Here is an 18,936-nt window from a genome sequence, read left to right as displayed (position 1 = left end):
AGCTCCACTCCCACAGGTTCCATGACCTTACCCCGCACGCCCCTGTGTACAGGCTGGGACTGGGCAGCTGGGAGGGCCTCTCCGCAGGGTCTTATAAGTGCCTTCTGTCCTAGGAAACTGTCTACACCTACCTGCTGGATGGGGAGTCCCGGCTGGTGTGTGAGGACCCCCCACATGAGCTGCCCCAGGAGGGGAAAGTCCGGTGAGCCATTCTCTGCACCCCCATTGCCCTCTTGCATGGCCAAGGATTCTCAGGGCTGAGGCACCATCCAAGGTCATCTGGTCTGACCCTCTCCTTCCAACGTTGATCCCGGCCTCCCTGCCAGGTTGGATTCCTTGGCCAGGTTGCTGACCCCAGCACAGAAGGGCAGAAGCAATGTCATCTCTTTGTTGGGGAAATGGATAGGCACAGAGAAAGTACCAAGTGATGGTAAATTTTCTCCTTCTAATTGCTTCTAAATGGCTGCAGCCTCCTCAGAGCAGAGTCTCAGAACGTCGGGGCTATGGGATCTATCAGTTAGAAGACCGGCATGCTGTGAGAACTACTGCAAGGCTGGACTTGGAATCCCAGCATGCTGGGCCTGCAGGAGCTCACAGTGCCAAAACAGGGAGATCAGAGGCAGCGTCCTGCTGAGGGTTCTGGAGCCCCACTGCCTGGGTTCAAATCTCAGCTCCCTGTTTACTAGCTGTGTAACCTTGGGCAAATGACACAACCTCTCTGTGCCTCAGTTTTGTTTGTGAAATGGTGATAATAATGGTACTCATAGGATTGTGGGGAGGATTAAGTATGTCACACATGTAAAGCATTTAAATCAGGCCTGATCCATGGTGAGGGCTGTCTGTTGGGGATTACCATCCCCAACAGAGATGAATGTGAGAGAATGCTGGAATCACTGACTTCAGGATCATGGGATCAGTGCACTTGGCCCCCTGATACCTTGATGCCCATTTAATTCAGCCTCCTCATCTTCCAGATGGGTGGATATCATGAGACATGACCAAGGCCACATGCCAGGTACGAGGCAGAGCCAGGCCTAGGACTCGGATCTTCTGACTCCTGGCTGTTTAGGGGACAGTGAGAGGAAGTGGAACTTATCAGATGAGAAAATGTTGGGGGCAGGCATGCTGCTGGGAGGAGGCAGGCTCTGAAGGATGTGGCCATTGCCTGCTAAGCAGTGAATGCAGGGCCATTGTGGGGCCCAGGGAGCACTGGGCAGGAGCTGAGGGCAGAGTGGGCACCAGTGGGGGTGTCCCAAGAAGGCAGCTCTCTACCCCTGTGAGGAGGGCTTTTCCAGCAGGCCAGGTGGTCCAGGGATGTGGCTTTTTCAGGTAGCAGCTGAGCCTGGCAAGCCACTCACCTTTCACAGGGACCATGGAAAGAATTGCTGTTTGAGGATGCTGGACTCATGGTCCTGAGGCCCCTCCTTGTGCTGGAAACCCTGGTTTCTAGGATGCTGGTCTCTCCCCAGCCCTTTCCCGTGGAAGGAGTTGTTTCTGCTCTGATAGCCACCTTCCCACTTCCTAGTCTCCCACTGAGCTCCTTTCACCTTCCCGTAACAACTTCTCCATCAAGGAGAGTGGGAACAAAGCCACTACCACCTCTCTCAAGCCTTCATGTCCCATCTGTAAGAGGATAGTCTGAAAGGTCTTTAGAACCTTAAGGGGAAAAATGTGTTCATGTCCCCCTTTCTCCTCTAATTCCAAGGAACTTCGCTCTCCTCCAACATCCCCCACCTCTAATTCTAAAGAACTTTGCTTCATATAAGCTCCACTCCTTCAGGAAGGCTCCCCGGAGCAGCCTGGGAGGCCTTCCTGGGAGGGATGCAGGAAAACAGGCTCAGGAGGCAGCGGGGAGCAGCCTGCAGGTTTGCTTTGCCCCCTAGGACCCAAACATGCTCCCCACAGCTGTCTGGGCATGTGGAGTGGGTGCGTATCTGCGGTCCAGGCATCTTTGAGAGGGCTCAGATCCTTGGCATCAGCTGCCCTTTCAGCATCCTCCTTCCAACCACTTCAGACTCAGTAAGGCCTTTGGAAAAAATACAAAAAAAAGCAATTAAAAGCGAATGTTCAAATCCAGTTATCCCAGAGCTCAGTGGAGATGGGGAGGTGAGTTCCTGCTGGGAGACAGGGGCTGAAGATTCCAGGACGAGGGCCAGGGGATGAGAAGGCAAGAGAGTGAGGGCAGCGAGGACCTCCCAGGGGACATACCCATCATCAGGACACACCTATCATCATCCCCAAACAGGAATTCTTTCCATGGCCCCTGTGAAAGGTGAGTGGCTTGCCAGGCTCAGCTGCTACCTGAAAAAGGATTGGGGTGAAGGCCCAGGCCCAGTGCTCTCTCTGGTATCTGAGCTCTGCTTGCCCACCTTTGTGCCTGGTGTCTGGTGGTGAGCCCATCTCCACAGTTAGGGCGGAGAGGCCCCAGGATTGGCTGGGCCCTGCTCTCAGGAGCTCCCAGCAGAATGGGGACTTGAGACCCAGGTGTATGGACAAGGGAAGAGCACTGGAATGGGATTCAGACAGGTCTGGATTCTAGCTTGGCCTCCTCCCTGTCTCTCTGCTTTCCTACCTGAGGCCCGGTCTATTGGCTTAATGGGGTAACAGGTCCCAAGTGCTTGGCACAGTGCCCAGCACATAGTAGGAGCTTAGTGATTGCTGCTTGCACTCCCAAGTCCCAACCAACGATTAGCCTTGAGTGACCTTGAGAAAACGACTTCCCTTCTGGCCTTTTTTCTGTGAAATGGGTGGGGTTGGGTACAGGGTCCTTCTGATGGTGACCTCTGTGGCTCTGGTCCCCCCAGGAGGGAGAGGGACTGACCTACAGGCTGCCGTGGAGCCTGAGGCTCTAGCAGTGCCCGAGGAGGTGGGGGTGTGGGGAGGGTGCTCCTCCAGGAAACCCTGGACTGCGGGCAAACAGCAGCAGGTGTGGCGTGGAGGCTGGATCATAAAGACAGATAAGGAGGCCCGAGGCAACGGGCAGGGAATGGGATCAGGGCAGTGTGGGGAGAGGCAGGGTGGAAAAGGGTCCAGGCGGGAGTGAGGAGGCCCCCGCCAGCTCCCAGCCCCACCTGCCCCTGTTCCTGCCGCTCTGCGGGCTCTCAGATGCCCAGCTGCATCCCCCCAGTGTGTTTGGCTTTCCTGTCTTCTTGTGCTTGCAAGGGCTGTTCGCTCCCTTGCAAAGACCGTGCCTGCTCCACTTTCATCTCAGCCAATCCCATTTCACTTATCTTTCATGGCCTGACCAGAAGCTGTCTTGGGGAAGCCTGCTCCACAGTTCCCTGACACTGAGAAGGAACCAACTTTCAGAAAAGGGGTCTGGGCCGTATTGGCCTCCCTTAGCGTTCTTCCACAGGAAGAACCTTGGGCTAGGAGTCAGAGACCTGGGATCCAGGACAACATGGCTGCAATCACAATCCGATGACCTCTCCCTGGGCCTCCATATGCCCTTCTGTAAAATGATAGGCTGAACATTCTGATGTTGAGGGCTGGTGAGGCTCTGAATTGTAAGGACTGCAAAGGACCTCAGGGCTGGAAAGGAGAGAATCCTGGAAGGCTGCCTGGGCCAGGGTCTTCCTGAAAGGAGGCTTCACTTCCCTCTTGTTGGTGCCCCACCTCCATCTCCCAGACTGTTTCAGGCCCCAGCTCTGCCGCCTTCCTCTTCTTGTGTCTCCTGCTATCTTAAAGCCTCTGATTACCTGATGCTGAGTGTAGCAAAAATCTCAGGCCTTTCAGCTGCAAGTAAAGCACCCACCGCCCACCTCGGCCCAGGCTGGCTGTCTCCCTCTGCTACCATTTGGGGGTCCCCAGGGCCCATCCCTAAGAAATTTCTTCCCAGGTCTTCTTTCATTGCAGAATCTGACCATCCCTAGGGTTTGTCTCAGAGGACACCGGGAACGGTCTGCTCCCATCTTGGGATCCTCACATGCTGGGGGAAGGAGGGCAAGAAGAGGGTCCAGGTCCTGGGGGCTCAGTGAGAGTGGGGGGCTTAGTGAGGGGATGGGGGCCCAGTGAGGATATGAGGGCTCAGTGAGAGTGGGGTGGCCCAGTGAGGGGATTGGGGCACAGTGAGAGTGAGGGGCTCTGTGACGGGGTAGGGACTTAAGTGAGGGGATGGAGGCTGAGTGAGAGTGTGGGGGCTCATTGAGAGGGTGGGGGCTCAGTGGGGAATGGGGGCTCAGTGAGGGGATGGAGGCTCAGTGAGAGGATGAGGGCTCAGTAAGGGGATGGGGGCTCGGTGAGGGGATGGGGGCTCAATGAGGGATGGAGGCTGAGTGAGGGGGTGGGGGCTGAGTGAGGGGATGGGGGCTGAGTGAGGGGATGGGGCTCAATGAGAGGATGAGGGCTAGGTGAGAGGATGAGGGTTCAGTGAGGGGATGGGGCTCAGTGAGGGGATAGGGGCTCAGTGAGAGGTTGGGGGCTCAGTGAGGGGATGGGGACTCAGTGGGGGATGAGGGCTCAATAAGGGGATAGGGGCTGAGTGAGAGGATGGGGGCTGAGTGAGAAGATGGGGGCTGAGTGAGAGGATGAGGGCTGAGTGATGGGATGGGGGCTCAGTGGGGGATGAGGGTTCAGTGAGAGGATGGGGGCTCACTGAGGGGATAGGGGCTCAGTGAGGGGATGAGGGCTAAGTAAGAGGATGAGGGCTCAGTGAGGGGATGGGTGCTCAGTGAGAAGGTGGGGGCTCAGTGTGGGGATGGGGGCTCAGTGGGAGAAAGAGGGCTAAGTAAGAGGATGAGGGCTCAGTGAGGGGTTGGGGGCTGAGTGAGGGGATGGGGCTCAGTGAGAGGATGAGGGCTAGGTGAGAGGATGAGGGTTTGGTGAGGGGATGGGGGTTAGTGAGGGGATAGGGGTTCAGTGAGAGGATGGGGGCTCAGGTGATGGGGGCTCAGTGGGGGATTAGGGCTCAGTGAGAGGATGGGGGCTCAGTGAGAGGATGAGGGTCAGTGAGGGGATGGGGCTCAGTGAGAGGATGAGGGCTTAGTGAGATGATGGGAGCTCAGTGAGGGGATGGGGACTCAGTGAGGGTATGAGACTCAGTGAGAGGATGGGGGCTCAGTGAGGGGATGGGAGCTCAGTGAGGGGATGAGGCCGAGTGAGGGGTTGCAGCTCAGTGAGGGGATGGGGGCTTAGTGAGAGGATAGGGGCTCAGTGAGGGAATGGGGGCACAGTGAGAAGGTGGGGGCTCAGTGCGGGATTGGGTCTCAGTGAGAAGGTGGGGGCTCAGTGAGAGGGTGAGGGCTTAGTGAGGGGATTGGGGCTCAGTGAGAGGATGGGGGCTTGGTGAGGAGATAGGGGCTCAGTGGGGGATGGGGGCTGAGTGAGGGGATGGGGGCTCAGTGAGAGGATGAGACCTCAGTGAGGGGATGGGGGCTCAGTGGGGGATGAGGGCTAAGTGGTAGATGGGGGCTGAGTGGAGGGATGGGGGCTCAGTGACAGGGTGGGGGCTCAGTGAGAGGATGGGGGCTCAGTGAGAGGATGGGGGCTCAGTGAGGTGGGGGCTCAGTGAGAGGGTGAGGGCTTAGTGAGTGGATTGGGGCTCAGTGAGGGGATGGGGGCTCAGTGGGGGATGGGAGCTGAGTGAGGGGATGGGGGCTCAGTGGGGGATGGGGCTCAGTGGTAGATAGGGACTGAGTGGGGGGATGGGGGCTCAGTGAGAGGGTGAGGGCTTAGTGAGGGGATTGGGGCTCAGTGAGGGAGTGGGGACTCAGTTGGGGATGGGGGCTAAGTGGGGGATGGGAGCTCAGTGGGGGATGGAGGGTCAGTGGGGGATGGGGGCTCAGTGAGGGGACGGGGGCTCAGTGGTAGATGGGGCTGAGTGGGGGTATGGGGGCTCAGTGAGAGGATGGGAGCTCAGTGGGGGATGGAGGGTCAGTGGGGGATGGGGGCTCAGTGAGGGGATGGGGGCTCAGTGGTAGATGGGGGCTGAGTGGGGGGATGGGGGCTCAGTGAAAGGATGGGGGCTCAGTGAGAGGATGGGGGCTCAGTGAGGGGATGGGGCTCAGTGAAAGGGTGAGGGCTTAGTGAGGGGATTGGGGCTCAGTGGTAGATGGGGGCTGAGTGGGGGGATGGGAGCTCAGTGAGGGAGTGGAGACTTAGTGAGAGTCGGGAGGCTCTGTGAGGGTGGGGGTTCCCTGGGGAGATGGGACTCCGTGGGAGGATGGGCTGAGCAACAGGCTTGGCTGCTCACTGATGCCTGGGACCCAGTGGGTGTTGGAGGAAGGGGCTTCTCCAAAGTAGAGGACGCGAGAAGGACACACACAGGGGCTCAGAGAAGTGCAGAGGACCCAGCTCTTTCCAGGCTGTTGGCCCTACCAGCAGAGAACCTTTCCCTCGATTCTTTTTCCATTAAACAAATAGTTGTTAAAGGGACGGAACTGCCATAAAGTCCACGCCTGTTCCTCTCTCCACTCTGTGCCCATCTGTCCTTATCTTCAGTGGGGCAGGCCATGACCACCCAGGCACCCAGTGCTGTCATTAGCCTTCTCCTGGGCAGCTGGCCCTGGGGTGTGGAGTTCCCCACAACACCCAGCATGAGCCTGGAAGGCAGGGTGGGGGTGGGGGAGTAGTAAGGGAGGAACTGGAGAGGAGCAGGGAGCGGCTCTGAGTTGAGCAAGGAGCTATCGGGGGTCTGAGCAGTGGACGAAGTTCCTGCTCCCATGTGGGTGGGGGAGACTCAGCCTCGGCACATTCCCCCTCGAAGTCTGTGGGCATCTTTGGAGACTTCAGGAGGACAGCAGTTCTGAGAGGGCTATGGCAGAGGAAAGGGGCTCCCATTGGGGTAGGCTGAGGTGAGTGTGGGCTGTGGGGTCCTACAAAGCTGGGGGAGGGCAGGCTGCAGAGCAAGCTGCCAAGGCTGCCTAAGAATTGAGGGTCCTTGGAAGCCCCAGTGCTTGGGGGCATCTCGGCTTATCAAGATTGGTCTATCCCAGCTCAGCCTCTCTCTTGTCCAGGGCCACTAAGATGATAGGACCCTCACTGAGACCAGGTTTCCAGTGTCATAGTCTCCTTATGTGGAGAGCTTTACCTAGGCAGCACGATCGTTCTGAAATCATACCTGACCGTTACTGTCCCTGCTCAAATCCCTCCCAGGGCGCCCCCTGCCCTCAGGCTCAAGCCCAGCTCCATAGGGCCCTGGCCCCAGGTCTAGCCTTGCTCTCGGCTGTCCCACCACACCAACCTCCTTGTGGCCATACCTTTCAGCAGGCACACAATCTTCTCGCCTCCAAGCCTTCACAATTGCAATTCCCTGGACATCCTTTCCTGTCTGCCTCGATAACCTCTGCATGTCCTTTAGGACTCAACTCAGGTGTCTCCCTCTACAGGAAGCCTTCTCTGACTCCATCACACCCTGCACCTGGGCGGGCTGGGGCCTGCTCTTCCTGCCTTTGGCAGAGCCCTCATCTCCCGACTCAAGTGTGGGTCTGTATGTTGATCTCCACGTGTCCTTGGCCTCCTCAGGTGAGGCATGTGTCTGACCCCTCTGCTCATCTCAGCCCTCAGCACTGAACCTGACCCAGAAGGACCCAGTTGAATGAGAGACTTTAAGTAGAATACTCCCCTTAGATTTTTCATCTAGAACACTTATTCTTGCTCTGGCATGGAGGATGGATTGAAGAGACCCAGCTAGGAGGCTAGAGGCTCGGGGAAAGGCTGCTCCAGGGTTCAGGGAAAAGGTGTCTCCAAGTGAGCTGGGCAGTGGCTTGGGCATAGAGAGCAGAGGACAGTTGTGAGAGACACCTGGGAGGTGACTCACTGATCAGATGGGGGAGGTGAAGAAAGAAGGCAGGTTTTTGGACAAGCCATGAAGGACCTGGTGGATGGTTGTGCTGCTTTGCTGTGAGGTGGAGGGACTAGAGATAATAATTCAGATGGGATGGGGGTCCCTGGGCCACTTCAGGGATGTGATGGGGAGGCTCCAGGTGGCCTTTGGGTATCTGGGGTCTGGAGCTCATGAGTGAGGGCTGGAGAGTCTTGAGGCCATGAGCACAGATGAGGGGTTTTGTGCAAAAGAGAAGAAAGGCTGAGGACAGATTCCTTCATCAGGGTCCTGGGAAAGAGAGGCCAAGCAGCTCCAGTCCAGGGGTGGGAGGGGAAGTAGTTGGGGGTCAGCAGGATGAGGCTGCAGTGCACACTGACCAGCAACGCAAGGACCAGTGCCACCTTGTGGCCTCTGGGTAACCAGATTGTCCGAGGCCAAGGAGCTGGGCAGGGTTTGGCCGGGGGTCACCCCTGCCTCCGTGAAGCCTCAGCCTTCATCAGTTTAATCATCAGGAAACGTGGCTCCCGTTGCCCTCTTGCCACCCTACGTCCCTCTCCTTCCCGGGGTGACTGGCAATGTGGACAGCCGGGAACTGGAGCCCAGCACTCCAGCTACCTTAAAGGTCCCAGGTATAGGGGCTGGAAGGTGGGAGACACCACCAGTTCCTGTACCTGGATTACTTAAAGTGGCCAGGAAAGAATGGGTGTGGTTCAGGATGCTGCGTGAGCTTGAACGAGATGCTCAACCTCTTTGGTCCTCGATTTGTCTAGAGTCTGTGACCTAGTGATCTCGTGACTTGCAGGCCACCCCCTCCTTTTCCTCATGTGACCTTTGCTGGGCTTCCCTTAGTGCCCCTGTATTCACACAGTTCCCCAAGTTTCTCTTCTGTCCAGGCCAGGCAGTTCCTACAAGCACAATTAAGTGGAGGCAGCATGAGGGATGAAGAACCCAGGACAATTAATCATCAAGGAGTGATATTTGGTGCAAACTCAGGTGCTAAATTAAGCGAGATGAGCCAGAGGCCAGGGGGTAGAGGAGGTGGGTTGTGTGGTGGGACAGAGAGAAACTCATTCTTCCCATACCAACCTCCCCTGCCTTGGTTCCCACCACCCCTCTGCCACTGTCATACCCTGCCACTCACACCTGCCCCCTGTTCAAAACTCACACCTCCACAGGTATTTGGGAAGGTTCCAGCATAGTGGTTAGACCTAGCCCTAGTGCCACCTACCTGGGTTCAAATCCTGGCTCTACCACTTATTCACTGTGTGACCCTGGACAAGTGAATTAGCTTCTTGATGCCATAGCTTCTCCATCTGAAAATGAAGAAGATATCTAATTCATATAATTGCTGGGAATTCTGAGTTCATCTATGTGAGTTGCTTGGGCTGTGCACGGGACATAAGAAATGGCCAATAAACTTTAGTTATGATGATTACCTCCTGTGCTTAGCACTAAAAGCTGATCAACAATTGTTTTTTGAGGATGGTGATGGGGAGGGTTCTTCTTTCTCCACCCTAGTTCTCCTTGGGAAGATCAGAGAGGTCAGGTCACATGCCTAATATCAGATTGTAGCAGGCAGCCTAGCTTTGAGCCCCTGCATTCACTTCCTCTGCTCTCCCAATGCCTGGAAGATCTGCGCCGGGCCCCACCTGAGCCTTTACCAGCAAGGGGCACAAGAGGCCAAACTGTGGCTGCCTGTTTCTCCACATAGGGTCCAGGGTCCCCTACTTTTTTACTTGTGCTGTCATCGTGTCCAACCTGAGGCAGGTCAGCTTGCCCAGATCCTTGCACATGTGCAGGGTCCAAACTGTCCTGGGACCCAGGCCAGGCCTTGTTCCTTCCTGAGCCGGGGGCTCTCAAGGTGGCATCATGTCCTCTTTTCAGGGAGGCTATCATCTGCCGGAAGCGGCTGGGCTGCAATGGGCTGGGCTTCTCAGACCTGCCAGGGAAGCCCTTGGCCAGGCTGGTGGCTCCACTGGCTCCTGATACCCAAGGTAAGGGCTAGGGGCTGGGCAGGGGCAGGGGCAGGGAGGGACTGTGGCCCCTGCACTCCAGGTCATGTCTGTCTTCTATTCCTCTTCATCTCTGTCTCCTTCTTTCTCTTGCTCTGTGTCTCTAGCAATCCTCCATCTAATTCTCTCTCTATCGTGCTACTAAACTCTCTGAGCCTCAACTTCCTGGCTATAAAATGGGACAATAGTATTTACCTTGAGGGGTTGTTTCAAGGAGGCGCAAGTGAGATCATGCGTGTTAGGGGCCTGGCACCAGTGAGGGCTCAGTGGCCCGTGGCTGTGGTTGTGATGTGCTTGTGCCTGATGCTGGATGGGGCTGTAGTTGTTCTCACACTCTCTCTGTCACTGTCATTGGCCCTATTTCTCTTTTTCTTCTCCTCCATGCCTCCTGTCCGCCATGTCTCTCTCTGCCTCGTGTCTCAGTCTCTCTAGGTCTCTGTCCTCTGTCTCGATGTGGAAAGTGCACAAGACTGGGAGTCAGGAGACCTGACTTGCTGTGTGATCTTGGGCAAGTCACTTCCCCTTTCTAGACCTCAGTTTCCCAGTCTGTAAAATAGAGGTGCTCAGCCTCACCTGCCTTCCTCCCTGCAACCCTGGGAGGATCACGAGAAGGTTGTGAGTGAAGGGGTTTCCTTCCATGCAGAGGCTGTTGTTGTGGTTGTTTTTGTCGCTGCCTCAGGACCCGCCTCTGTGTTTCTGTGGGTTTTGGGGTCTCTCTGTGTCTCTGTCGTGGCCTCTCTTTGTCTGCATCTTTGTCTCCCCCACCTGGGTCCCGGCTCAGTATCTCTGAGCCTCACCGGCCCTGCAGGAGCACCTCATTGCCCTCTCCCCTTCAGTGCTGGTCATGCCGCTAGTGGACAAGGAGGCCGGGGCCGTGGCAGCTGTCATCTTGGTAAGAGCCTGCCTAGGCGGTGGGATGTGGTGAGAGGAAACCAGGGGAGGGAGTGGTGGATGGAGCCTGTCCGGGGCATGTGTGTGTGTGTGTGTGTGTGTGTGTGTGTGTGTGAGAGAGAGAGAGATGGGAGCCACAAGCGAGGATGGAGTGAGGGGAAATGGGGGTGTGGGGGTGGGAGGAGTTGGGGCATCTCCCACACCCCAGCCTTCTGCCCCACCTCGAATGGGTAGGATGAAGCCATTGGCCCAGTCAGCAGCTTTCTGAGGGGTGTGCAAGTCCCTGCTGGACTCTCAGCCCGCATAAGGTTAGAAGGCCCAGCCTTTGGCGTATGCAGCACTAACCTTGGTTTCTCTTTGGGATCCTCCAGATGGGGTGGGGATAATGTCCAGGAGGGCATGAACCAAGTGAGGTGTGAAGAGAGATGCTGCGGAGGGACCGATGGACATAAGGGCCTGACCAATAGAGATAGTGTGGAAAACTAGCCAGAGATTTGGAGTGGCTGGAGCTGGGGGCCTTGAGGAGAGAAAGGCCTTGGGCAGGCCAACCAGACCCAGGGCTGAGGCTGGGCGGAAGACAGGCAGCTAGGGGGGCTTCCTGGAGTGACTGAGGAAGGAGTGTTAGTGGGAAGTGGTGGACGCTCTGCCAGAGCCCCAGAACCCAGACAAGGCTCCCTCTGCAGCCCCTCGAGGAGTTCCCAGGGTTTCTGCTCCGCGGAAGGGGTTGTGGAAGTGCAGAGCCTGTGGGGACGGGATTCTGCCGCTCTTTCCGTTTCTTCTCCTGTATGGAGGTGGGGGTTCAAACTCTTGTTCTATCCTAGTAACCAAAGGATGAGTTCTCCAAATTGCTATTATTGGGGGTCTGCTTCTGTTGAGGGGGCTGCCATTCCAGTGAAGGGCAGGCTTGGGGGCATGGACAGATAAATGAGCAGGTGTTGGTTCCCCGGGGACTCCTCTCCAGCTCATTAAAATGGAATTAAACGCTTCCCAGGCGCCTGACCTTTCTGAGCTGCTGGCAGGAGAGGGCGGTGGGAGTAGGGGGTGGCTGAGAGGGGAGGAGAGGGGAGAGGAGAGGAGCGGTACTTGACTGGGTCTCCTCCACACCCATCGTCCTGACTGAGGGAGCCAAGGCCGCTGCTTGGTTTCTCCGCAAGCTGCTCCCCCCACCCCCAGTTTCTGGAATGGAGCTGCTGTTGCATGGAATTCTCAGGGGGTCGCCTCCCCCTATTCTTTGCTCTTGGTCTGTCCCAGGGCTGGTCAGCTTTGAGGGGCACTGAGGTGAGGGGCTGTGTGCAGAGGTGGGGATTGGGAGGCGGTGGCTGGGTCACGCACCTCCTTCTCTGCTGAGGACAAAGGGTCTGGGGTGCCAGGTGCCTGAGAAGGACTTCCTTAGGTTGAGGCTATCAGGACTGGGTCAGGAGGGAAGGAAGGGGAAGACATTTGGAAGGTTGCTCCCCTTGTGGGCGGAATGCCTGCCATGGCCGCTGCTCACCTTGGCTCAGGCTGGGCCAGAGACCAATATGTGTGTGTGTGTGTATTTGTGTGTGTGTGTATTTGTGTGTGTGTGTTTTTGTGTGTGTGTGTGTCTCAGGGATGCTGGTGGGATCAGATCACTTACACTTAACTCACCCAGTAGAACTCTGCTCTGGTCCTGTGGCAGGCTGGGTGCTGGAGCTGACTCTGCCTTCAGGGAGCTCTCAGTCTGGGGGAAGGCAGGGACACCCTCCCCACCACAGGCCAGATGAAATACTGTTGCCAGCAGGTGTTCTGGTGGCAGAGCCTGGAGCAGCAAGTAGTACCTCACCACGGAAAAAGCATTTGTGTGGGGCCTTGGGGCACAGGTAGGAGGTCCACAGGCAGGGAAGAAGGGAAAGGGGATTCTAGGCAGAGGAGGAATGTGAGCGAGGCAGGAAGGAGGCCAGGGAAAGGGGTGGTGTGCTGAGGGGAGAGTGTGGTCCTGGGGAAGCTGAAGTAGGGGTGCATGCTGTTGAGCAGGATGCTAGCCAGCTGGGCTCTGGCTGCCAGGAGTTTTCAACAACCGTCCCTTCACCTCCTCAAATACCCTGTGCAGGGAAGAACTCTTGAAAGGTGTTTAGATTATTCACATCTGCCTCTCCTCTAAGCCTGCACCTTCCCACTCATGTGGAAATGCACTTCCCTAGGATGCCCCCTCCCCAAGGCATACACGTCTGACAGATGCTCCTTGGCTCACAGGATCTCACTGCCTCCCAGAGGCAGCACAGGCAGCCCCAGACTTCCCAGCTGCTGCCAGATCCTGAGGGCAGAGGGTGCAGAAGGAAGATGGAGAGCTGCAGGGTCGGTTGATCTTTTGGGAAGGCCGAGTCACCAGCTCCTTCCTCGGCAAGCCCCATTCCCCTCTCTGAGTCTCTGCTTTTAGTATTCATCCACTGATCCACCTACCCATCCACCCACTCATCCATCAGTTGAACAACTATTTCTTGAGTACCCACTGTATGCCAGGCATGGAGTGCTAGGTGCTGGGAACACAGAAGTGACCAAGACAGATTAGACAGGCCCTGCCTTCACAGACCATATGGTCTGGAGGGTTGGTGGTGATAAGCACTAAAGTGAGCATAACCCCAGCTACTTGGGAGTATTCCTTGAGCTCAGGAGTTTGAATCTGGCCTGGAGAATGGAGTGAGACTCCATCTCTAAAGAGAATAAAAATAACAAAAATACTGCAAAACAAGTGAGCAAAATAAGGATAGGATCACATGTGATGGCAAGTGCTAGCAAGGAAACCCTTCGAGGGGTCCTGCAAAGGAATGCTGGGGCCGAATGGAGATGCCGTCTGCGAGGGCTCTCTGACGACTATGCTGGCCAGGTGCAGAGCTGTGTGGCTGACTTCTGGGCCTTTACAGCTCACTGCTCAAGGCACCTTGATTGCAGATTTTTTGTGTGGAAAGTCTTTGGCTCTGTTCTTTAATCCTGGGATAATAAGTCCCTTTGAGGAGTGGTAGCCCTTGGTCTCTGGCATTTGATGCCTGATTTGTGCCCACTCTTCCCCCAGCTGCACCAGCCACACCAGCTCCCTGCTCGGGGATGGGGTGTTCATGCCATTAACCATTTTGAACTTGGTTAGGGTGGGGACCTGGGGGCTGTGCTGGGTTTTTAACCCTCTCTTACAGCCACAGTGCCCACTCTTGAGTGTTCCCACTGGGTCCAAGACACTTGCCCTGATTAGGAAGAGCAGGTGCAAGTGTGTGTTCCTGTTGGCGAACAAAATGCCATGAGTGTATGGGGGGTGATTGTGTGTGTTTGTGTATGGGGGCGCCAGGTGCATGTGCATGGCTTTTGGGTAAGTGAACTAAGTTTCCTGTGTACAGGCATGAATGTGCCTGTGGGGATGCTGTGGACACTGTAAGGGTGGGTGTGTGGATGTCTTTGTGTCTGTGACTGCTCCGTGTGTGTGTGTGTGTACCACCTCCATGGGAGAGTGAGTGTAAGTGCATGTGTGTGAGGGCCTGACGTTCTTCATGAGAGTGTGGGTGTATGTGTTTGTGCACATGCTGGGTGCAGGTGGGCCGAGGCAGCCCAAGAACTGGTTGCCCCCACAGCCTTAGAGGGGTCTCAGCCTTCTCTATTCCTGAGAGATGGGACCAGGTGGAAGGAACAAGAACCACGTCCTCCTCCATGTGCTAACAGTAAAATGCCAACATATTTATATAAGCCATATGCAAATGAACCACAGCCCCAGCTTCTCCTCCCTCCAGCCCCCGCTGTCCCGTAGGAGTCACAGATTGAGCCTCATCCAGAGCTTAAGTTTCAACACCATCCTTGACAGCCCAGGTCTTTTCCAGGTCTGCCTGCCTCCAATCTTCCTCCCTCAGATTCACCCTACGCCCCATAGACAATGGCCCTCAGATGCTAAAGTCTGCCATGGCTCCCCAGTACTCTCAGGCTAAAGTCTAACGTCTTAGCCTGGCACTCAAAGCCCTTCCTTCTGTGGTACCATGGACCACACCCCTACCTGGATCCTCATCTCCCCGCACCACCTACCGCCAGTGTCCTCGTCTCTTCAAGGTCTACTTGTCCTCCCCATGCCAATTCAGGAAGCCTTCCAAATGTCCTCCCCTCTGAGCTACCCACCTAGTTTTCTCTCTCCTTCCTCAGGTATGAGGCTCCACACCTCCTCCCAGTCGTGTCTCCCCACTCATCCCACCCCAGCCAGACTGTGAGCTTCCCAAGAACCTGCTGGTCTCCTCCTCCCCATCTGCTCCTGGCAGGAGACCCAGAGCTGAGGCAGGCATTGGCTGCTGACTGGGGAGGGAGGAGGAAGGAGGAGCCCCCAGTGCAGGCGCTGTGGGGAGCTCTGCAGGTGGTGAGCAGCTTTGAGTAGGCTCCGGAAGCTAGTGACGCAGGTGGGGAGCCTTGCTGGCAGGGCCTGTAGTGGGTCCCTAGGCTGCCACCCTCCCTCCCCACCGTCTCTCATTTTCCTCGACAAGCACCCAAGTAGGGGTGGGGGAAGGGACTTCACAGAGTATGAAAGACGGGCTGAGTTCCCTGGTGACTGGCACAGGGAACTTGGAGAGGGACAGGATGATGGGGGTGGTGGAGAGAGTGGACCTAGAGGGGGGAAGGTGTGGGCAGAGAACGGGAGGGAGTGGGTGGTGCTGTCTTCACTCTGCCACTTTCTGCTGTGTGATTTTGGGCAAGTCACTCCACTTTTTTGGCCAGGTGGAAGCTTGCATCACAGTGGTGAGAATCACATGTAAGGCAAAGCACTTCACGAACCCATTTATCCATTTATTCATTCACCCATCCATCCTCACCATGGCAGGTGCATCATACTGAAGCCATTCCTTTATCCAAGACTTAGGGGCAGCTCAAACCCTAACTCAGACAGGATAGAGCTGGGAGGCTGAGGCTAATACCACCAATTCTAAAATCAGGACCTGCAGTGCTCCATAATCTGTGAGCTAAAAAGGGGTCTAAGGTCCCTCCATCCCCTGAACCATACACCCGGACTGTGCTCTTGATGAGGCAGTGATTGAAAAGGCAGAGACAAAAAAGTTTCACGTCCTTAGGTTAGTCCTAGGAGGCTTCCTACAGGAGGGGATTTTCCTGGAGCTGTCTGGGTGGTCAGAAAGATGGGGTTATCACTGAGGCCCACAGACTGGAGTGTGTATGTGTTGGTGGGGACCGGTGTGTGCTGCGCATGGGGAGGGCACTCTGGCAGAGACAGACACTGGGAGAGGTCACAGCTAGTTCCCTTCTCCCATCCCTCCAGGTGCACTGTGGCCAGCTGCGTGACAGTGAGGAATGGAGCCTGCAGGCAGTGGAGAAGCATGTGAGTGGGAGTGGGGCCATGTACAATGAGGCTGAAGACCCTTATCCCAGTTGGTGGGAAGATGGCCTGGCCAGGGAGCTGGACAGACCTGGGTTTCAGCTTCGGCTTTGCTGCTTTTGAGATGTGTGACCTTGAGCAAGTCACTAAACCTCTCTGGGCCTCAGTTTCACACCTGAAAATGGGGATAATGATAGCACCGACTGACCTAGGGCAGTGGTGAAACAAAACTGGTCAAATATCTTGTAAATACACACGGTTGCCAACTTACAATTTTCGACTTTTTGATGGATTTATGGGGAAGCAACCCTATCCTAAGTCCAGGAGCATCTGTACTTAGAAAGTACAGATAATGATACTGAGGCTCTTTCATGACTGAGACTTTATGATTTTGTGACTTTAACAAGGACTTACGACTTCTTGAGGGGGCTGGAGACAGAAATCTGACATCTTATCTTGGGAGAATCTAGGGGCTAGGGATGGAGATAGACCCTGTACCCTCCTGTTCCTGGACCGCCGGACGCTCCAGGGTCAGTGGGAGCCCCCAGGGGAGCCCTCAGGAAGGTAGAGTCCAGGGATGAGGTGTTTGGGACGGCGGCGGGGTCCCTGGGCCCGGCAGGCAGAGGGAACGACGGGAGCAAAGGCAGGAATCCCCCTGCAGCAAGCGCAGCGAGCTTGGGGCGAGCGGCGCGCTAACCGCTCGGCCTGCCCCAGACCCTGGTGGCCCTGAGGAGGGTGCAGGCCCTGCAGCAGCGCGGGCCCAGGGAGGCTCCCCGAGCGGTCCAGAACCCCCCGGAGGGGGCGGCGGAAGACCAGAAGGGCGGGGCGGCGTACACCGACCGCGACCGCAAGATCCTGCAACTGTGCGGTGAGGGCCCGGCCTGGGCAGGTCACGAGGGCGGGGCCGGGCAGAACTTGGAGGGGAGGTGGGCGGGTTAGGCGGTCCCGGGAGCCGGCGGCGGGCCCGGCGCGGGGCTGAGCGGCGCCCGAGGGACCCGGACACGGAGGTGGGGAGGGGCCCTCTCTCTGACCGGCGCCTGGCCCTCGCAGGGGAACTCTACGACCTGGATGCCTCTTCCCTGCAGCTCAAAGTGCTCCAATACGTGAGTCCCTGCGCCCCTCCCGGCCACCTCCCCGTCCTGTCTCCCTCTGGTGACCAACTTCCCCTTGAGCCCTCCATCTCAGTTCCCATTATGATGTCCCTCCTTCCTCTCTCCTCCACCCGCCTGAAGAGCCCCGGAGAGGGGAGCAGGTGGGGAGTGGGGTGACCCGGATCCGCGGTCACCCCCTCGCCCTGCCTGTCCCTCCCTCAGCTGCAGCAGGAGACCCGGGCATCCCGCTGCTGCCTCCTGCTGGTGTCGGAGGACAATCTCCAGCTTTCTTGCAAGGTGAGGGCCCAGGTCCACTGTAGAGCGGGGGCGGGGCTGGGCGAGGAACCCGGGTCTCCGAGGGAGAAATCCCTTGCCTTTCCTTTAACCGGCCCCCTGCACTCCGTAACCGGCCCCCTGCACTCCGTTCCTCAGGTCATCGGAGACAAAGTGCTCGGAGAAGAGGTCAGCTTTCCCGTGAGTCCCGCGTCTGTCTTCTCCTTGGAGTCTGCAGGGTCGGTTGAGGCCGGGTAGACACTCCTGGGATCTGCCTGGAGTATTTGGATCCTCTAGACTGTTGGAATCCGATGGAATTATCTGGATCTTGGGACGACTTAGAAATGCTGCAGGGATCACAACCTGTGATCAGCAGGCTCTATTAGGAAGAATCTCTTAGCATCAACAGAAAGGCTTACCTGGGACCTGTTCACTTTTGTTGGAGTATTTCTGGATATGGATCTGCTAGAATCTGTTGAGGAGAATCCTTGGAGTCTGCTTATCTCTCTCGTAGTTAGGGAAGACCCTAGAGTCCTTTATAGCGAATTCTGCCAGACTCCCCTCCATCTCTGCTCATCAATGCTGACCCCGTCCGCCATTTGGACTGACTGAAGGGTTCTTTGAAACTTCCAGACTTAAGGGTGGGGACAGGTTGAGATCCCCTGACCTGGGGAGTGCTGGGCCCTGACTCAGTCTCTCCTCACCCCCTAGTTGACAGGATGCCTGGGCCAGGTGGTGGAAGACAAGAAGTCCATCCAGCTGAAAGACCTCACCTCTGTAAGTCATGGCCTGGCTGACCCAGAGGGGAAAGAGGGACCCCACTGCCAGCCCCCAGAGCCAGGGTCTCTGTTACAGAGCAGCCTAGGAATGGGGCAGATGAGACCCGGGGACTTTCTACTGTCCCATCTCCATGACACAGAGCTTCCAGCCTTGCATAAGTCCCTTAGAACTGCTTGTTGCAAAATGTGATGGAGGGCTGGAGGAGAGAAGCATACTGCCCCCTGCTTCCCTGCCCTGACTTGCCTCCCCTTTGCAGGAGGATGTACAACAGCTGCAGAGCATGTTGGGCTGTGAGCTGCAGGCCATGCTCTGTGTCCCTGTCATCAGCCGGGCCACTGACCAGGTGGTGGCCTTGGCCTGCGCCTTCAACAAGCTAGAAGGAGACTTGTGAGTCTTTGTGGGATGATGCAGATCAGGAGATGTCGCTGAGAGGCTGGCTAGGGCTCCACTAGAGTAACAATGTGGGATGGGTACTGGGCAGGGGCTACTGTCTCAGCAGCACTGGGTTGAATAGTGTGTTAGTGCAAGAGAATGAAAGTCATGTTGAGGTCCAAGCTAGTTCCTCTTCTCTTCTCCCGCTTCCTGAAGTTTGGGTAATCTGCTCTTGGGGTATTGGGCTCCCTCCCTTGCCATCCCTGTTTTTGCATTACTGCTATAAACTGCTAGATGGAGGGGTGGGTGTGCTCTGGGTTGGATGAACCCTCTGGGACCCACAAAGCATCATCAACACAGTGGACAGTGGCTAAAGGGAATATGCTTGGGGACTGGGAAAAGCTGTGGATCTTTTGAGCCCCTGACAGGCAGCTATAAAAATGATAC

At 56.5% G+C, this 18,936-nt stretch overlaps 1 protein-coding gene across 4 annotated transcripts in view; it reads left to right on the top strand.

Moving 5' to 3' along the window:
* Nucleotides 1–18,936, top strand: part of PDE2A (phosphodiesterase 2A) — a 99,902-nt gene that overhangs the window by 68,764 nt on the left and 12,202 nt on the right. For all 4 annotated transcript variants that reach the window (XM_054438931.2, XM_063671217.1, XM_063671218.1 and 1 more), the window contains 10 exons: nucleotides 114–202; nucleotides 9,647–9,756; nucleotides 10,611–10,666; nucleotides 15,917–15,976; nucleotides 16,688–16,841; nucleotides 17,024–17,076; nucleotides 17,287–17,361; nucleotides 17,497–17,538; nucleotides 18,049–18,114; nucleotides 18,374–18,504. In XM_054438931.2, the coding sequence (XP_054294906.1) occupies nucleotides 114–202; nucleotides 9,647–9,756; nucleotides 10,611–10,666; nucleotides 15,917–15,976; nucleotides 16,688–16,841; nucleotides 17,024–17,076; nucleotides 17,287–17,361; nucleotides 17,497–17,538; nucleotides 18,049–18,114; nucleotides 18,374–18,504 (836 nt within the window). The remainder of the gene's footprint in view (nucleotides 1–113; nucleotides 203–9,646; nucleotides 9,757–10,610; nucleotides 10,667–15,916; nucleotides 15,977–16,687; nucleotides 16,842–17,023; nucleotides 17,077–17,286; nucleotides 17,362–17,496; nucleotides 17,539–18,048; nucleotides 18,115–18,373; nucleotides 18,505–18,936) is intronic.

This window comes from Pongo pygmaeus, chromosome 9 (genome assembly GCF_028885625.2).
Source record: "Pongo pygmaeus isolate AG05252 chromosome 9, NHGRI_mPonPyg2-v2.0_pri, whole genome shotgun sequence".
Classification (NCBI taxonomy): Eukaryota; Metazoa; Chordata; class Mammalia; order Primates; family Hominidae; genus Pongo; species Pongo pygmaeus.
The sequence above is the reverse complement of the archived record's forward strand: the minus strand, read 5'-3'. Positions and strand labels throughout refer to the sequence as shown.